Source organism: Arvicola amphibius, chromosome 5 (genome assembly GCF_903992535.2).
Source record: "Arvicola amphibius chromosome 5, mArvAmp1.2, whole genome shotgun sequence".
In the NCBI taxonomy this organism is placed as follows: domain Eukaryota; kingdom Metazoa; phylum Chordata; class Mammalia; order Rodentia; family Cricetidae; genus Arvicola; species Arvicola amphibius.
Window position 1 is genome coordinate 832,887 of NC_052051.1, and position 20,254 is coordinate 853,140.

The following is a 20,254-nucleotide window of genomic DNA, read 5'->3' on the forward strand; positions in this document are numbered from 1 at the left end:
TACCTACCCAGTGAAGAGATGGAGCCCCCATGTTTGGTCCGCTTGATGCTAAAAGCTAAGATCCTAATGGGCGATCTTTAACTCAGAACTTAACAATGGTCAGTATCCTCCTCTCCCAAAGGGATCCATTTCTTGACCCCACGTCCACTCTGGACCCATTTTGGGATTCCTCAGAGAGCTGGAGCTGGGTCACAGGACTTGCTAGTGTAGCTTTGCCTTTCGCAGAGGTGGCAACATGGTTGGACTCCCTGTCAAGCATCACGAGGTTAGGAGAGTGGGAAGCCTTGTCCGGTGAGGCAGTACACCTGGACCTACTCTCCCTGCCTGCCTCTGCAATGGCGTCCTAGGGGTTAAGGCACGCGGGGCGGGGCGGCAGGCGGAGCCCTCGCGGAAGCGGGCCAGGCACCGAGGCGCGCGCGGAGCCGGGCGGCTGCGGCGTCCCCGCGCGCGGCCGGGCCAGGTAGGAACGCGGAGCCGCCGCAGCCGCCTCGGCCATGCGGCTGCCGGACCGGAGGCCTGGGCTGGGGCCCGCGCCACCCCCCGCGCGCCGCCCCCGCTGAGCCCGCGCCCCACTGGGCGTAGCAGGCACCATGGTGCAGAAGTCGCGCAACGGTGGCGTGTACCCCGGCACTAGCGGGGAGAAGAAGCTCAAGGTGGGCTTCGTGGGGCTGGACCCCGGCGCGCCCGACTCCACTCGCGACGGTGCGCTGCTCATCGCGGGCTCCGAGGCCCCCAAGCGCGGCAGCGTTTTGAGCAAGCCGCGCGCGGGTGGCGCGGGAGCCGGGAAGCCCCCGAAGCGCAACGCCTTCTACCGCAAGCTGCAGAATTTCCTCTACAACGTGCTGGAGCGGCCCCGCGGCTGGGCGTTCATTTACCACGCCTACGTGTAAGTGTCCAAACGATGTGGTGCGCGGTGGGCCTGCGATACCCTAGCCCGGCCGTGGGTTGATTGCGGGCGCAGCTGCGGAGGACTGAGGGGCCCTGGTGTGCGTGTCCCCGCTCGCGCTTGGGTCGCGTCGTGGGCGTGGGGTTTGGGTCACGGCATTGCAGTCTCTGGTTAAACCGAAGGACAGAGATTGGAGAGTGACTTTGGAGATCATTCTGGAGTCACTGATTTTTTTTGCGGGGGGGGGGGGCGTTTACGGCTGCCTGCCTGGGTTGTATCAGCCCTTCCCCCGCAGGACGGGATGTGCTGGTGCCCCAGCCCCCCTCAGCCGGAGAGGCCCCTCCCCACGGCCCGCAGCGCGGAACAAAGGGCCGGCGAGGAGGGAGGGCGGCTAGGCTTTAGGTTTGAACTCATCCGCCCCTTTGCACCCATGGGTCTCTCCGACAACCAAGTAGGGGTGGTGAAGAGGGCTGGCTTCTTCTCCCCCATCCTCCTAACCTCTTGCTACCCATCTGAGCTTCCGGGTTGCAGAAATGGGGAGGGGACCTCACATCACATCACCTCAGCGCTGGGCTGAGGGCAGCTGCGTGCACCCATTCCTGGAGGCCCACTCACCTTGTCCTCTACACTCCAAGCAGCCCGTTTGCACCTGCTGATGGCCCCTCTGTACATTCTGGGCTCTAAATCCCCAAGTGGAGGCCATCAGTAGGGACCACTGTTGACCCCCAGCACTGCCAGCTTTGGGCCTGGAAGGGACTGGTTGGTCCTTGTCTCCAAGTCTGGAACTCCTCCTGGGGCACAGCTGGCAAGGGGCAACCCTGTGTTCATGTGCACATGAGTGTTCGTGTGTGTGTGTGTGTGTGTGTGTGTGTGTGTGTGTGTGTGTGTATAACCTCCTAGTGCAAGGACGCTAGCGCTCCCATTCCAGTGGAACCAGGGACAGAGGAGGAGCACTGAGACTCGGCCATTTTGTATGAGAAGCATTTGGGGATGGGAGTGAGATTCATGTTCAGGAAAAGTCTCTATCAAAGTGCTCACCTGTCCTGGCCTCAGCAGGGTGTGTGTCCTGTGAGTGGGCCAGTGTGTGTCTGGGAGTGTTCTGCATGTGATTTGGATAGGTCTGGGGACAAGGGAAGGTCCATAGAGGGGAATTCTGAGCTGCTTGCAGAATGATGTCCAGAGGGTAGCCACAACTGGTGTGTGTGTGTATGTGTGTGTGTTCCTGTGGACAGTCCTGAGATTCCCCAAGGCAGAGGTTTCTCCAGATAGGCTGGCCAAGGTGAGCAGCCCATGGATCAACTCCTACCCCCTCCAGAGAGGTGAATTTGATTTTCCCCTGCTCAGGGCACTGTGTTTCTCTTTACTCCAAGGAAGAGCCCATGTGTTCTTCAGCTATATCCATTTTTTTCCATCCTTGTCTTGAGGCACAAGGGTTTCTTCTGTGGTTGGCCTGGGACAGAGACAGGATGGAATCCTGTGTCCACAGGGCTGGGTGTGGACATCCAGGATGGCAGCATTATCTAGGATTCTTTTTTTGAGTCTGTAGCCTTTATGGGGCCCTGTCCTGTCCCTGGGTCTGACTTGTCAGTTTCTCTGTTTCTGCTGCCTGCATCCTGATTCCTAAAAGCAGCAGCATCCAGAGCTCAGAGTCCAGCATGGGAGGCCCTTGCTTTATGGGCTGTGTGTCCTACTCCAACTTACCTATCCCCACATTAGCCCCAGTTCATCAGAGAGCAACCCCTGCCCCTGAAGTGTGCCAGACTTTAGGGCACACTTCAGGGTTTAGAAACTTTAGGGTTTAGACTTGTAGCATGAAGGCATCCTGCTTCAGCCTACTGCAGGTCCCTTGGCTCCTCTACTTTGTGCCTAAGGCTCACAGGGAGGTGCCTGGGGGTTGGGAGCAGGAGGGAGAGCATTGAAGAACAGAGGATCTCTGGTTGCTAACTTGGGACCAAACACAAGTGTTTAGTCTCAGAACCCCTGATAGCTTTATCATTTCATCAGTAAGGCGATAACAGCCACTCCTGGCTCCCTGGACTTTATATAGACCAACCGGTATTTTCTAGGCTGCCTATTGATCCCATTGTGAACGGTGACACATCTGACTGCCTGTCTTGCTCACGACCCATCCCCCCAGCTTCCAGACATGGAATCCTCCACACTGACCTCTATCTGATTTAGGCAGTCCAGTGGCTTGAGATTCCTGAGCCTGCATTCAGCCCTTTTGTTGACAGTTGCTCCACACCCCCCCCCCCCCCCTAGGCCATGCTGTGTGTTCGGCAGTATTTGGTTTGTTCACTGGTTACCAAGGAAGATGCAGCCTCTCCTGGTATCTCGCGGGTAACAGAGCCAAGGCTCATAGAAGTGTGTCCTCATCTAAGCTGTGCTGGATTTCCCTGGACTACTTTCCTTCTGCCTTTGACCACCAAAGCCAGATTTGTGAGCAGTGCAGTTGTACCAGCCTCTTGTCCAGTCCTGTTGGCTCTCTGAAGGTCAGCCGCTGTCCAGAGTCAGGAGAGAGGTGGCCACCCTTGGTTTGGACTCTGGTGGTCAAGGCCAGTTGGACCCACCGTCCACAGGGCCCTGCCGTTTGCCTTTTACAAAGTGATGCCACTGTGTACTGCTTGTGAGAGATATTTTCAGAAACAGCTCTGCACTCATCTGGAGCAGGGGCGGGGGTCACCCAGGCAGAGACACTGTGGATTGCCTCGCTCTTTTCAAGGGTGAGCCACAGCAAAGACAAATCTAGGCAGAGGTGGGAGTATTATGGGGGCCTTAGAGGGATCAAATCCATCTGTTGTGCTCAAGAGAGCTGGATGGGAGCTCCAAGTAACTCGGGGACAAAGGGAAAGGTTGCTGGGTCATGATGTTCCTACCACACGCTAGCCTAATTGCCTCATGGCCAGAGGAGCTTGGTGGGGAAACTGAGGCTGAAAGGATTTTCCCGTGTGAGCAGAGAGGTGGCCTTAGAATTGAGAGTGTGGACTACTTGGTCTTTCAACATCCAGGCCAGCGGCCAGCTAGAAAAGAAATGGCATTTGAAACAGCTAAGTAAAGAACCAAGTCATGAGGGTTTGTTCTGTGGATTCTAGGCTTGCCCATGGCTCATCTCTTTGGGTTGATCACCAAGACCCCTCTGTCCACTGTGTCTAGGTATTCCCATAGGGGCCCAAGGAGTCCCAGTGCCATTGCTAGAGGCTGTCCAACTACGTAACACCTCCCATTTTACAGTAAGAGCAACATCCAGGATCAGGGCTTTGTTCAAGGGTCTTTGAGTGCTTTGGACCCAGATGGGCCTCTTTCCCCAGTAAAATGGTATCTGGGCTGCCTTGTAGCTTGTTCTCATTCCACTTAACTGCTTTTAGCTCTGAGGCTGGAAGTTGGAATTGGTGGACCATTTGAGGAGTAGGTACAGGCCTGGTCCTCACTAGAGCAGACAGGAGAGATGTTGACTTGGACTTCCAAGGTCTGGTCTCCGACTGTATGGTTTATGGCATTTGGGGAAGAACCCTGATCACTGAACGGTGGCGTGTGCTCAGCTTCTCTCAAGTAGCAGGTCTTCCTGCATCCTCATTGATTGAGATTCAGAAAATCTTATGGAAATTTCCCAAAAGATGGGAATACCTCAGAGAGTTGTGGTTTCCAGGGAAACCTGTGTTTCTTCCCCAGCCTGCTCACAGTTTCTAACCCTCAGCGATAACTCAAACAACACTGAAGAGATGAACAATTGCAGTCCCTCTGCCCTGGTTATGTGTGGAGTAAATCTTTAAACACCCTTGCATCTGTAAAGAAACAATGAATTAGCAAGTAGGCAAGGAGCTCTCTGGGTAGCATTCCAGATGCGAGCAGAGAAACCTCATTTTTACGGACACCAGCATGAGTCAGATATGTAATGAGTCAGATATGTAAAGTCATCTATATGGAGACTCAGAAGGGCCCACAGCATGTTGTCAGCCTAAAGAAATTTGACACGGAGATTGCTAGGTGCTGGGAATGCTCCCAAGTGCAAGTGCTGGCCTTGTAGGTAGGAGGCCTATCTCTGATTCTGAAAGGTGCTTGAGTCTGGAGTGCTTTCAAGGGGCCAGGGACAGTGTCTAAGTAAGATGGAACCTAGTGGTGAATGTGGAGTGTTTAGTGTCCAGTAAGCAAAATACACAGCTTCTGTACATCCTGATGATCTTGGCTAAGTCACTGCATCCTGGGTGAGGTGTTCTGACCCCCTGTTATTGAAAGAACAGGGTCCCTCAGTTGAAGTGAGGACGGTGAGTCCCCTACTTATTGTAGGGTTGAATCTGGGGAAAGGGCAAGTCCTTAGGACCAAGGGCTCTACTAACAGCTGGATTTGAGCATGCGTGGGCTGAATTGACATGTGGAAGCATGGAGAAAGGATGTAGCATGTGCTGTGTGCCATCTGTGTATCCTTGAAGTTGGATGAAAGGGTTGGCCCTGGCCCTGATCCTGGCCATATCCTTTAAAGGCTGAAGTGACACTCGTGAGCCCCATTCTGGGAGGAGAGTAAGCTCTGAGCCGGCCACTGTTGTCCCCTGGTAATGCAGAGTTGATAAGGGGATGCTTCTTTTCAGGGACTTTCTTATTATTACGAATAGCGTTAAGTGAAGCAGACCACCTCGTCACATAACTACCTACATGTCTTCCACCCACCACGTGTGCACCTTTGTGCTCTAGCTGCTGAAGGTGGGGTTGGCAGGGGACTCTTATCACCTCTCAGGGGTGACGGATGACAGAGTCGGGACTGAGGGTTCTGGATGGCCCTCCTGCCACTGACTAGTTCCAGATTCTGGACATCAGTTCCCTCATCCATCACACATGAGTGACGTTCCTAGGTGGGTGTGGATTTGGGTCGTTAGACACAAAGATTTATAGGTACTGATGTTCATGGATTATGCCACCTAAGATTGGCAGATTGAGACCTTATCCAGTGGATGTGGAAGAGTGGGGACCACAGCTGGCCCAGTTGTAGACAGTGACTTTCCGCCTCCCACGCATCAGTCAGTCCTTAGGCAAAGCCTCAGGATATAGTCTGTACCTTGACCCTGGAAAGCCTATTTGGGCCACTGTTTAGCAGGAGGCACAGATTTAGAAGGCTTAGGCATGAGTTCTGAGTGTCAGAAGCTTTTCCAATGCTTCTCAGCTCCTGGAATACCAACCGTTTCCCTAGAACAATGTGTTTGTGTGTTTGGAAGTTCGAGGATGTGTTCCTGTGTGGAGCTGAGCGGCATATGTTACAAGACTCTCACGATTGGGCATTGAGGAGAGGATTGCTTCTGTCTTGACAAACACAGTGTGCAGGTTCTACCGGTAAGTCCCTCAGACTGCAGAGGAACTGCTGTGTAAGCCCTGTAGACATCTGGTTTCTACCCAGATGTGGATGAGTTGGCTTGGCTGGGCTCCCTTCACAGCGAGCATTGTCCTCTGTGTGTGGATGCCTGCCGAGCATGGGCCTTTCCTTGTCATGGCTGGAGCTTTGCTTCCAGAAAACAATTTGCTGGTAGCTCCGGGAGCTTCTTCAACACCGCCTCACTCACAGTGGTATACCAGACACCAAGCTGTGGTTTGGAGGAGGAAACCCAGCTGCAGCCCTCCAACCGCCTAACAGCAGCAGAAGCAGTTCAGCCAATCTGAGGGCAAATGCAGGGTGTGAGTTGACCCGTGACTGTCCCCAAAGATCAGGTTGGCGGTGACTCATGGCTGCCATGTGCCTGCCCAGCCCTTTACAGTCAGGCCTTCGTTGGGGGTCTGTGCTCCAAGTGAACTCTGCTTTCTTGCTGACTTGCTTATAGTTCTCAGAATCTGAGGTGTGTGCTGTGAGCTGTGGAAGGGTGCTATACTTTATGTCCAAGGTCAAGGGTCTTGAGAGCAACTGTCTAGTGTGGAGATGCACGTCCTGTTCAGGACTGCCTCCTTGTGCAGGACTGGAGGCAGCAAGAGTCCTGGCATTCTGCATCCTCTCTTATCCTGTGTGTGCAGGTCTATGTGTGCATGTGTGTAGAGGCGCTCAGGAGCTATCCACCTTGCTTTTCGAGACAGGGTCTCTCACTAGGACTTGGGTTTCACTGATTCAGTTAGTCTCTTTCTGCCTCCTCAGTGCCAGGATAACAAGACTGTACCACTATGCCTTTTTTTTTTTTAAACACAAGTACTGGGGATCAAACGCAGGTCCTCGTGCTTGTACATGAAGAATTTTACCATCTGAGCCATCTCCCTAGCCTCATTTTTTATTATCTTTTTTTATGATTTATTTATTTTATTCCATTGCATTGGTGTTTTGTGTTCATATATGTCTATGAGGGTGTCGGATCCCCTGGAAGTGGAGTTGCAAACAGTTATGAGCTGCCAAGTGGGTGCTGGGAATTGAACCCAGATCCTCTGGAAGAACAACCGATGCTCTTAACCACTGAGCCATCTGTCTAGCCCCTATTCTCTTTATCATTCCTGGCACCACCCAAGGTGAGAGACTTAGTGGTGAGGTTAAGGATTGTTCCAGAGGGACATGCTAGAAAGATGTGGGCTAAGAGCAGCAGCAGCTGTCCCCCCACCCCCGCACTCCTTCTGAGCAGGTGGTCTTTGGTCTGGGCATAGAGACCCACCCAAGGGGAAGCTCTTAGCATTTTCCCTGGCCATCCCGGTCTCTCTTCAGTTGGCTGAGGGAGTGGCTGCAAGGGCTGTGGGACAGTGGCTTCTCTACGTGGAAAAAGGAGGCAGGATATGTTCCAGACAGACTCTTCATTGTCTTTGGGCTCTGCTGGCTATCCAGCTGGAGCAGAATTAGATCTTCAATTTCTTTTTTCTTCTTTTTATATTGGGAATAATTTTGTGAATGCCTAGCAGAGCAATTATTCTAGAATATTCTAAATGAGAGTTGCTTGGAAACTGTCTGCATAGATTCCTTGATGATCTCACGGGTGTCAGTCGCTTCCAAGGTGGCATCCCTGGAGAGCCTTCCTTCCCCTAAGTAGGGGGGTTCTTCTGGCTCCAGGTTCTGCCTGGACTTTGGCCCCTTCCATACAAGAGCCACCAACTTTGTCCTGTGCTGGAGATGTCACAAGACTGGTGCTACCTGTCTACTTTGACTTGGAAAGACCCTGATTGGTGGGCATGAGGCAAGGGTCAACTCAATTTTGGGACGCAAGATAGAAATGAGAAAAATTTGGAGACCCTGTTCAGAAGAGGCTGTGTTGAAGTGGATGTGTGGGGTTCTGAGCCAGATGCAATGGTGTTGTGTGATTCCTGGAGGAGGCACATGAAGGACTTCTGGAGCACCACGGTTTGGCAGGAGGCTCTTTAGATGCTCTCTTCATTTTTGTTTGGATATTTTTTGAAAGATTCACACACATATGCAATATATCCTGATCATATCCATGCCTGTTCTCCCTGCTCCTTTCCCCAGCTATCTTATCTGTTTCATGTCCTCTTTTTTTAAATTTTGTTTTTAATTTTAGATTTACTTTTACTTTATTTTGAGAAAAGGTCTTACCATGTAACCCTGGCTTGCCTGGAACTTGATATGTAGACCAGTTTGGCCTCAAACTCACAGAGATCTTCCTGCTTGTACCTCCCAGTGCTGGCATTAAAGGCCTACACCACCACACTTGGCTGTTTTACTTTTTATAACCCACTGAATCCAGCTAGTATGGCCTTTAAAACGTGGGTGTGGGCTATCCACTAGGGCCTGGGCAACCTACCAGTTGTACCTCCCAAAGAAAGGCGACTCACCCTTCCACAGCAGCCATCGATTGCTGATAGCTCCTTAGCTGGGGGTGGGGCCTGGGTGACTCTCCTCCCCTTCTGTGTTGGAATTATTAGCTGTCTGATCTTGTGCAGGTCTTGTGTAGGTAAACACAGCTGCTGTGAGTTCATTTGTCCAATGGATAGGTCACATCCAGAGGACACTTCACAGCAGGCTTTCCAATCTTCCAACTCTTACATTCTTTAGTTTTCTCTTTTTTGATGTTCTTTGAGTATTGTGCGTGCGTGTGTGTGTGCGTGTGCGCGTGTGTGCATGCATGTATGTATGCGTGTGTGTGTGTGCGCATGTGCGCATGTGTATGTTCGTGTGTGTGCATGCATCGTGTGTGTGTGTGTGTGTGTGTGTGTGTGTAGTTATTAGAACTAGGTGGGGGGTATTACTCACTCTTTTCAGCCCTTACTTCCAGAATAGGCAAAATTCACATGAATCACACAGCAGTCCAGTGGAAAAACCTGGGGCTATATGAGGTGGTTAGCAGTGCAGAGATTCTCCAGACTGGCCTTCTCTCTGCTTAGCTGTGTCTTCCAGCTTCTTCTCTCCTCTCGAGATATAGTTTATACGTATTCCCAGGGTACATTTTTAGATCATGTGGAATCTATAATAGCCTTGTTTTTGCCACCTTTACCCTGCCAGTCCTGGCATTTTCCTGTACTGAGTGTGGAGGAGGTGCCCAACCCCACTCCAGGCCCGCTGCCTGGGCACATCCTAACGTGTGAAGGGTTCCTTGTTGATAGGAATGAAGGACGGGTCTGAGCTTTTGCCTCTGCTAATATTGCTGCTGTGAGATCCCTGGATGTCTTAACACACACGTCTGGGCTGTAGGAGATATCGCAAGAAGCTTTAGACTACTGTGAAAATGTTCTCATCCAAAAACAGTATTTCTTCTCAGGCTGGATATATGGATTTGGTGCTTGGTGTTCATTATGTTTGTAGAAAGCCCCTGGTGGGAGACAACAATGTGGAGCAAGGCAAGGGTCTGGGCCATTCTTGTCACCCCTTCTATTAGGATGCCCAGCAGAGGAAGGCCTGCTGCACTTGGGGAGGAGGTAGGGAGAGAGGAATGGCTCCGTGGTGCTGACCATGGTCCTGGATTCAAGTGCACAGTTGTATTTTCTTTTGGGTGAAAAGCTCCAAGCTGTGATTACTGCTCCTGCCTTCTCACAAAATGAGGCTCAGCTCACAGTTGTTAGCCTCGGAAGGCGCAAGAGCTTGGGGGATGATTTCTATGGGGTAGTAGGGACTATGAGTCAAAGGCACAGGGAGGTTTCCTTCTTCCTGGGTCAGCATGAGAAGAACTCCATAACGGTGTTCTGTGACACCTCGTTGAATTAGCCAGGTGTTGAATTCTGGCATGCGGAAGGAATGTGTGGGCGGACAGCTCTGGAGGCGCTGGTATGACCAGCTTGCTTTGTCTCTCACAGAAGCGCTTAGTTATGGATATTATTTCTTTTCTTTTTTATTATATCCCCAGTGTAGGAAACTGGGAACATGCTGGAAAACAAGAAGTGTGTAGAGAGTTCCATCCTCTGCCTTTCTGTGAGTTTGTAGAGCAACATGAGACCTGGGGTCTGGTTTCTCTCCTGTGTTCACACCACACTGGGGTTTCCTTACGGATCATCTGTTCTGTGCTGTGTCTTCTCCTAGGGACTGTTTGTCATTCCATCTAGTTCACTTGGGGACACCCAGGTTAGGATTGTGTCAGAGTTAGTGTCCTGTAAGCCTGTATGTCTACATATGCCTTTGTTCACGGTATATTCTGTCCAGCTGGGTCATTTCTGCAGGCTGTGCTTCTGACTATGGTCCCGTCCCTTGCTCCATTCATTTGGATCATTAGGAAGTCTGATAAGGAGCAAGAGAGGCCCTGGTGTGGCCCAGGAGAGGCTAGTATCAGGACGAACTTCTCTTTGAGGGATGAGATCTCCATCATGGGAGCTGTGCACATTTATGTGAGAAAGTATTCAGTAATGATCAGGAATCAATGCTGTGAGCTGTGGGGCCAGCCCAGGACCACAGCCTGGGCAGGAGGCAGGGGCATGGCTGTCCATCTAACTTGGGATAGTGGATGGGGAGGCCTGGGAGGTATTCTGTCAGGAAAGCCACCTGAACCATGGAAGAAAATGGAGATTCACATTCAGGAGGGGTTTCATCAGCAGCAGCTAGGGAGAAATGTCACTTTCATGAGGACTTCTGTTAGCTACTTCTACCCATCAAAGCTGCAAGGTGGGGCCTATATGGGGAGGAGCTCTGGCTAATAGGGAGTATCATCTGTGTTGGGGGTTGAGTATCAAGGACTAGCTGATATAGGGAGGAGTGCCTGGGTACGGAGGGACTGGTACTGGTACTGACCAAGGGCATCATCTTTTCAATGGTGGGAGAGGGTATGTCCTGTTCAGAGAAACCTGGTTGGTCTTGCCCCAGAGACCCCAGAGAGCACCCTTCATCTTTATCTCGATTTTCACAAAGATGGCTCCATGGAGCCCAGTGATCACGGGCTGGGGAGTCTCTGGAGAGCACGCAGCCTGTCCTTTTACAAAGAGACCCTAAAGCAGAAGTATTGCTTGGAGCAGAGCTAACCACTCTGGAGAAATAATTTTCTCTGTTTGCCTGTTGTTTTTTAAAACTGAGATGAAATTCTCCTAGCATAACCCTTACCATTTGTGGGTGGATAAATCGGGGGTAGTTTGAGGAATTACCACGTGGCACCAAGGACTCAGGTCTCTATGGGCAGTTCCCCACAGTGCCCATTTCCATGTTCTGATGCTCATTGATATCTTCCTGTCTGTGATAGGTTGGTTCTGGACATTTCCTACAAGTGGGATCATCATATTCCCTGTGTCCAGTGCTTTTCCCCATGTGCGGTTTCCTCTGAGTGCCTGGGTTGTAGGCCTTACTTCTTTCTGTGGATGGCTGGGGTCTATTTGTTCAACTGTCTGCTGATGGATACGTGGGTTATCTGTATCATTAGGCAATGCAAGCCATAGCCATAGGTAGATGCTAATTTCTGTGATGCACATGTAATCTCTTTGGGGGCACAGCATTGTCTGTGGTCAGCTGCTTTTGCGCCATGCCAGGCTTAGGGTGGCCAGGGTCTTGTGCAGCCCCTGATCTCATCTGTGCTCAGACCTACACACCGTACTGACTTCCTTCTGTCTCGGCCCCCTTGGCCGTGCTTGTGAACCGCACGAAGAACCCCCAAGTGATGCTGGAAGTGGCATGAACACATGTTCTGGAGCTGGCTCCAGTATGGTCAGGGCCAGATCCCACTAGTCAGGACCCATGGCCTGTGCACAGGTGTGGGCGTGGCTTTCTGGGCGTTGGGGAGGACAGAACAGATGAGATGTGTCCTCAGTGAAAGTGAACTTGCTTGAGGAAGGAGAGTCTGGAGAAAACGCGGCTCTGGGTTGTGTGAGTAGAAGGAAGCTCCAGGCATCAAAAGGAGATGTGCAAAGGTCCCGAGGAATGGGAGGGTCATGGCAAGGCTGAGAAAGAGCGGAAAGGAGTAAGGAAAGAACCAGGTATGGCCAGGATCTTAGGGCCCTGGGGCCAGCATAGACCTGTGAACCCGGCTGACACACATTTCCACCGCAACTCTGGCCGCTCCTGGGATTGAGATGGGACAGGTTTCCTATGGTCTCGAGACTGCACAGCAGACCGGCGTGGGGCATCCTGGAGGGGAGGGCAGAGATAAGCTCTTGGGAAGTGGTAAAGATTCTAGGTTCAGGGCTATAAGCCTTCAGTAGGGCTGCCTTCTTGGATGATTCGACAGACAGGGATGCAGTGTGTAGGCCCGGGACAGCCGTAGCTGATCTATACCGAACTCTGGCCGGCACCCATGAAGACTAATGGGAGTAAATTAACCTTGTGGAGGTTTAGTCTCCAGGGATCCCGTGTAAGAGGTGCCAGGTCCTGAGGTGGTGCCTGGGAAGGGCTCTTCCTGTGCTGAGCTGGCAGGTTTCTGCCAAGCCGAGCCCTCCATGGTCCTCAGCTTGGCCATCTGTGCCTGTAGCAGATACCTGGGCTTTCTGGGGAAGCCTAATGGTGTCTGTAGCAGCTTTTGAGGCTGGAGTCCTTGTGAATCTTGGACTTCTGATGGGATGAATAACAAGAGAGCAATGTGTAGGCGTGGGTCGGGGCAGTGGAAACTCCAGACCTCTGTAGCATCCCCGTCCTTGAGATAACCATTGTCAGTCAGTGAGGATGAGGGGGTCCCTTGAGAATCCTTCCCGACCTTGGTGGAGATGAGGGACAAGATGGGGGCCATTTGTGGAGGTCTCAAATGCTGAGTCAGCAGCGGAGCCTCTGAGAACCTGGGGCTTCCTGAGATATGGCCCTCAGGGTCTAAGGCATTTTCAGAGCTTCTGGTGTGTGCAGAGCCTTGTCTGTCTCTCCTGAGCAGCTTCCTCTCACCTCCCGAGGACTTTGAGTGAGTGGACTCACTCTGGTGAGTGGCTCTGGGTTGGGTAGATGGGCTTTGGTGTGACAGACAGGCCTGTTTAACACTCCTCCGGGGTAGGGCAGCATGAGGGTAGGACTCATTCCAGCAGAGAGGTGCTCAGATGGAGCGTGGCCTCGTCCTGTCTAAGTGCAGGGGATGAGCAGCCATCAGCATCCCAGCTCTGCTTCATTTCTGACATCGACGGAGGCAGTCGTCCTGGCAGCAGAGCAGTTTATTAGGGGCAGAAATTAGATTCCAGGTTACAGCGCTGCCTGCGCCTAATGGACGAGGCGGCAGGAGGTCCTTAGGGAGTCATGTGTGATCTGCACCAGAGGGGCTGTGCGTGGTCTCGCTGTAGCTGCCCTCTTCGGGCCTTACGGTGCTCCAGCCTCAGAGCAGGAGAGGCCCAGCATTGTGGGAATGGGGATTATCCTGGTGGTGGGGACCCCGTGTGGGCATATGATTCCCTTCTATGGACAGGGTTCCCATACAGGGTAACTTCGCCTGCTCTAGTTGAGTCCCACGTGGGCCACGCCAGTGGCCTTGGAGTCTCTCTTTTACCCTTTGTAAGTGGGGGCAAGAGCAGCAGTCTGCGTTTAGGGTCATCATATCACACACCTGGCGTGAAGTACGCCAGCTGAGACTTTCAGCCCATGGACCCAGCTCTCAGTAGTCTAAGAGTTGTGGAGATCTGTGCTAACCCTTCTTCCTTTACTGTTCAGACATTAGATTTTTTTTTCAGTTACTAAACATGCAATAGGATAGTGGACCCTGGCCTCCTTGGGGCAGCCTTTGCATCAGGATCCAGGCTGGAATGTGTTCTGGGTCTGGCAGTGGGATAGCCAGTGGGAGGCAGTATTGGGAGGAGATGGCAGCACCTTTGTTATGTTTTTCCAGAAGAGAAAGATTCCCTGTTATAAGACTGAGGGGGCGGGAGGAGGAGTGTTTCCCTGGGGTGGCAGCCTTCCAAGTGTGCAGGGATCCTTGCATGGCTGCATACATATCCAAACTGTGCCCTCGACAACGTAGGCTGGCACCGGCTGCCACTGACCACTAGGAGGTGCTTCTGGGACTGACTGAGGGCCCCTTGGCCCTGCATCTTTGCCCATCCCCCACCTTTGCTTCCAGCCTGTCTCCTCTCTTCTGCATCCTGGTTCAAGTGATCATCCTCTACCCAGAGTTGAGAAGTCCCTCTAGCTGTTGGATAAAGATAGCCTGGCTCTAATTCTCCCAGTGCTTTCTTGTGATTTGGGCCTGGATATGTCTCTAGATTCAGAACAGTTCCATGCAAGCTTCATTTCTAGGTGACTTTCTCTGAGCTAGGGTGGGTTGCCAAGGACTGTCTGAGGTCCCTGCCTTGCTCCTTTTTGGCTCTTGAAATCTGAGGCTGGGGACCAGCTGCTCATGATGCTGGTCTCCTTGGCAACTGCTGTCAGGGAAGCCTCCTGAAGTTGAATCTATTATCATAATTAGCCCCGAAACCCCTGTGTTGTAATTCTTGGCTGCAGAGAAACCAGCCCTCTTCCTGACCCAGGCCTCTTGTTCTTTCTGAGCCTCCAGACTTAGTAATGGCTGTACTGCAGACTGTGATGAACCTCTTCTCATCCAAGGCTCCTAACCTTGGTTTGGGGGTGCTGTGGGGAGATATGACCAAGCGTCAGAGGGTGTCTAATGGCTTGGAGCCCCCAAAACGGCTTCTCCCATGTCCCCCCAGTCCTGTCTGGTTGAGGACAATGCTGAATTCCAAGTCCGAATGTTTTATCACAGGGACAATTCTTATGTCCCAGTGAATGGTTCCAGGCCCTGGGAACACTGGTGCTCATGCTGGCTGAGTATCCCAGGGTTTCTGTCTTCTCTCAGAGGGGAAGGAAAGTGTTGCTTATCTTCCTATTGCAGTTCCTGAGTTGTCAAAACAAAAACAACAAAACAAAACAAAACAAACAAACAAACAAAAAAACCAGGACACAGCATAGCAGGGCAGGGGGTAAGGGAGGGGCTGGACATCCCCAGGACAGTTTCTGCCCGTGGTTGAATGACCACTGACACATGATGGTTTAGCCTGGAGGAGGCTAGCCTTGTGTAGGGGGTAGGTCTGAGGGAGATCGCCATGGTTCTCCTGTTGTCATTTCTCCCCCATACTGAGGCCGAGACCTGGATCCTGTGAAGTGCCCACATCATGGAGGCTAGAGAGTAGGGGAGCATCCATTACCCCTCCCAAGGTTAGAAGGTAGGAAGAGCCCTGCCTGCCTTCTAGAGCCCCAGTGCCCCTCCTCCTCTCTAAAGCGGACACGATTGTGGGATGTGTTGGGCCCGGTGTGTGCTGGACGGGACTGTCACGTCACTGAGGTACTTACAGGTGGATGAAGTTACAAGTGTTTAGGTAGTCGTCTTGGGCCTGGAGGCTAGGCTAGGCCCCCTCTCCTTCGAGGCTTCCTGCCTGGGAGGAGCCTGGTCACAGCCTGAGCTCCTTCCTGTCTCTGAGCTTCCAAGAGCAGCGTGGGCGCTACTCTTCCTGCGTGTCCCTTGCAGCCTCCCCTGCACCAGCCTTCCTGGAGGGGGCCATCTGCTCTGTCTGTTCTGAAAACTTAAAAAACAAACCGTGGAGTGGAGGCGCCATGGCAGGCACTTTCTGGAAGCTGCTGGGGTAGCAGGGCTCCAGAGTGGCTTTTCTCTGTACGGTGGATGATATATAACCCGCTGGCTGCATGAGAGTGTTCTGGGGAACTAGGGTTGATGTTCCCGTCATTGGCTTTATGTAATCAGGTCATCATGGCCACATTCATACATGCCCCTGCCTGTAGGGACCCTACAATGCTCTGAGAGGGCACCTTGGCCTCAGTGTTTTTTTTTTTTTTATTATTAAATTTACTTATTTGGTGTGTGTGTGTGTGTGTGTGTGTGTGTGTGTGTGTGTGTGTGTGTGTGTGTGTTTGCATGCAGGCATGCACATATGTGCCAAGCTGATTTCTCCTCTCATGTGGGTCTGACTGAACTCAGGTCATTGGGTCTGGTGGCAGACTCTTTTTCCTGCTGAGCTATCTCATTGGCTCAGATTCAGTGATTTTTTTTTTTTTTTAGTTTTTTTATGGGGAAAAAACCTGGATACATTTATTCTTCACTTTTTATTGTTTGAGAATTTCACGCATGCATGTAATGTGTGTTTAAATCTACCATCATCCCCTCTCTAATTGCTCCCTTATCCACCCACCACTATTTTTTTCCTCCCAACTTCATGTGTTCTTTTTTAAAAACCTTCTGGGTCCACTTGGTGTTGCTAATGTGTAGTGAGTGTCAGGCCATGGGCTGAGGGGTAGATAGCCTCTTGGGGGCAGGATCCTTGAAGAAAATGGGCTCTATCTTATCCAGCCGTAATTTGCCAATAGCTCTTCAGCCAGAGGTGGGACTTCATGACCACCCCACTCTTCCATTCTGGATTGATCTTGTGCGGGTCTTTGCATGAAGCCAAGAAGCCCAAGAAACCCTAAGGGGCAAGAGGGAGGTTTTAAGGGAGGGGGCAGGGAGAGAATACTGGTACAGGAAGGGTTAAGTGAGATGGGTAATAGGAAGACAGGGTCCCTTGGGTCTTTTAAACATAAAACAATATGTTGTACCACGGGGAACTGGGTTCTCTGAACTGAGTGTGGATTCTCTGCTTTTGAGGTCTGCCCTGTAGGTCTGTCCTCACCCTGAATTCCTTTCTGCCCATGTCCAGCACAAATCCATCCTCTCTGCCAAACCATTCCATCACAACACCTTCCCTGCTTCCCTTCTGGCCAAGCTAGCTCCTCACTACTCAGCAGGCCTTGGCCCCAGGGACCCCTCTTTGTGGAAACTTCCCCTGGGTTCCTGCCCAGGCTGAGCTGCTCCTGGTGTTCTCACGTGTTTCTCACATGTTTTCATCACCACTCAAGACTCCGTGATCCTTGTCAGGGCATGGATCCTTCCTTCCCACTCCTTTCCTGCTGACCACGTTGGGAGTAGACACCCAGGCAGTCGGAGTAAGTGCTAGGAGGCATTCGAGATGTCTGTACTTTCTTTTATCTTTTCAGTGCTTAGTTAATTGAACAAATTGGCTAATGAGCAAAGGAAATTAATTGCAGTTTTGAAATGTGACTGTGGCTTTGTGTTGTTCTGATTGTGCCAGCAGCCTGCCACTGCCGCCAGTGCCTCTTCTGTTCAGGAACTCGGAAGCCTGGGGCTCCAGGGTGGGGTGTTCTCAGGAACCACAAACCTGGGACCTAAGTCCAGGAAGATCGTCAGGGACCATGCATCTCTTCCGGGCCAGTGTTGGTGGAGCTTTAGTTAAGGCTAAGGTTGAGAATCCTGGTGACAGATGCTCTCTGAATGCTGCTGGCTATCTGCTGTTGTGGCCTGATTCAAGCTGGAACATACAGTGTGGGCCCCTGTGGCATCCTCGGCTCTCACTGGGGAAAAATGGTGTCTTGACTTTTGACTGGTAATCAGAGTGATTGGGTACACTGTCTCTCACACCAGCTGGCTTCCTCTCGGTCTCTTGGAGTTACTTTTCGGTTTTTGAACTGTATACTTTATTTATCTCCCTTGGCCAGTTCCCTATGTCTTTCTGAGAGTACCACCCCAACCTCGCCATCCTCTTGGGCTGGATATACGCCTGCCGGCATATTGCATAGGTCATGGCATGGTATATTCAGTGGCCTGCATGGGTCTTTATGGTACCTGCTAGTTGGCATTTTGAGAGTAGGGTAACCAGATCCTGGGTAGATATTGGTGAGGTCAGTGTTGAGTGATGGAGACATTTGCTGGTGGCACCTGGCCCCAAATCTCTTCCCATGGAAGCCCTAGAGTATCATCAGGGCATTCCCCTTTGACCGTAACTCAGCTGGGGTCCCCAAGCACCTGGCTAAGTCCCCTTGTCCCTTCCTTACCTATGTAAGCCATTTGTATATATCAGTGTGGCCGTGCTAGTATACGCCATTGGCCAAGCACGTCTTGGTGCTGCTGTGTTTTCAGATGTAATGGACACTTTAGTCAGAAACCATAGTACAGGTCATGCTCAATAGAGTTTAGGTACTTGGAATCATGGAGGGTGGAGATGTGCTTGGTCTCAGAGCCCGTTTTGGTGCCAGGAGCCTGCTGAATGGGGGATGAGATAGTAAGCATCTATGAGTAAGGCCTACAGCAAGTCACTGAGTTCAGGCGGCCAGGTGGGCAACTGATGATAACACAGGATGGGTATGTATTGATTACTGATATGTGCCAGGCTCAATGAAGTGCTTGAATTTTTGTCACTACCCCGATGGGCCAGTTATGCTTTGGGAATGTTGGACCCTTGAGGGTCTGAGATGCCAGACTGGTGGTCCTAGGTTCTTCACCTGGACAGCAGGCCTTTGGACCTGTGTGCTGTGTACTGTTTCCTCTCAGGATGTGGGACCCAGCTTTGGGGATTCAGGATTCTCCTGCCTCTACCTCCTGAGTGCTGGAATGATGGGTAGGCCTCACCATGCCTGGCTTGTACTCTGTCGGGTACCAAACCCAGGGCAGGAACTCTGCCAACCAAACAGGATCCACAGCTCCTTGTTTTCTGCCTTATGTCTCATTCGTTGTGGTTGTCTGAAGGGAAGGGGCCAGGGTGAGGTAGACCACAGCACCATTATGATGAGTGGTGAGATTGTAGAAAGCCTTCCCTGACCCTCAGCCACGTTCAGCCTAGAAAAGTCAGAGGTCTTTAATCTGCAGGACCAGAAACCAGACGCAGCATCTTTAGTAATGGGCGTCCTCACCTGCAGCTCCAGGGGTTCTGGCAGAAATGGATGGGAGGGCTCAGCTGTGTGCTCTTTCTCTTCCCCATCTGCCTGTGGCTGGTTTCCTGGGACCTAACTCACAGACTAATTTCCTAGGCTAAAACCGTTTTCCAGGTGGAAAGGGTCACCTTTGTCCTGGATGTCTGGGCAAAAATCCTGGGCTGATACTTCTGGCATTGGCTGGCTAGGATTTTACCCGTGAGCACTCTGAACCCTGGACTAGAAAAGACAGTTAGGAAGTAGAGTGTGCCTGTGCTGTACAGGAGAGAAGGCACACACTCCCCATACTGATAACAGCAACTCAATGACAGTGGTTATGTTTGTGTTTGAAGTGATCCCCAAGGAGACATGTGACAAGGGGTGTGTCTGTGAGGAGGACCCCATGGCAGGTAGGGAAGCAAACTGTGCCCATGTGAGAATGAAACCTGGCTCATTGACTCTGCCAACCTGGATCAAACTTTCTAGACTCTAGCATCTAGAGAGTCTGATGCCAGGGGAGAGGGGTTATTGTCAGCATATTTAAACACAATAGAATTTGGGGGAAATTTTCCAAGTGTAATACAATTCCCGGTGCACAAGGAAGCATAATTACGCTGAAACTCTACTCAGGGTACATGTCATTTCTTCCAAGAGGATGGGCTCTGGAGATGGGCTACCTGTATTAGCTAACGGGCCTAAGAAAGGATGTGGCCTGGTCTCAGTCATATGGATATAGTAGAGGTCATTTGGACGATTCGCCACCTCTGGTCCTGGCTGTGGGAGCTTAATATGGCCTGGCCCAGCAGATAATGCAGATCACCAAGCTGTGAATCACCTCCAATTCTTAGCTTTCTGGATAAAGGAACAGGTTTTAAGTCCATTCATTTGAGAGGACAATTCTGTGTGCTTAACACTCCTGGTTTTCCTGGAAATCTTTGGGCGCAATTCCTTTGTGCTGTGCTCCAAACCCATCTGGGCTGGAGGTGACCACCCGAGGGAGCGTGTCCTCCTGGACAGCACCCTGAGCCTGCAGCAGCATAAATCGAAGCGTGGCAAGAGGGAAGTTGTGAGATAACGGGTGGGGACTGTGGCCGGTGCCACACATTAGGCTGAGGGAGGTTTGTGTGGAAGGAACCTGACCCTCTGGACTCGTCTGCTATCCAGGTAGGGATATCACAGGAGGACACGGAGGCCCAACAGGAGCGTGGTAGCTCTGTTGACAAAGTCATCATCATTGCTATCATCGTGTGCTGGGCATGTGGATGGACGCCTGGCCTTTGAAGGTAGCAGGGGACGGCCAGCAGGTGGAAACAGGCCGGAGAAACTCTTGGAGCAAGAGTTCTTGTGGTTCGGATGGACATGGAGTTCTTCTTGGTGCCTTGTGGCCAAGCATGTTCCATGCACAG

At 51.7% G+C, this 20,254-nt stretch overlaps 1 protein-coding gene across 1 annotated transcript in view; it reads left to right on the forward strand.

Moving 5' to 3' along the window:
- Positions 1–590: 590 nt before the first annotated feature.
- Kcnq2 (potassium voltage-gated channel subfamily Q member 2) overlaps positions 591–20,254 on the forward strand; it is a 54,328-nt gene continuing 34,664 nt past the window's right edge. The window contains 1 exon segment of the mRNA XM_038330510.1: positions 591–886. Coding sequence (XP_038186438.1) covers positions 591–886 — 296 coding nt within the window.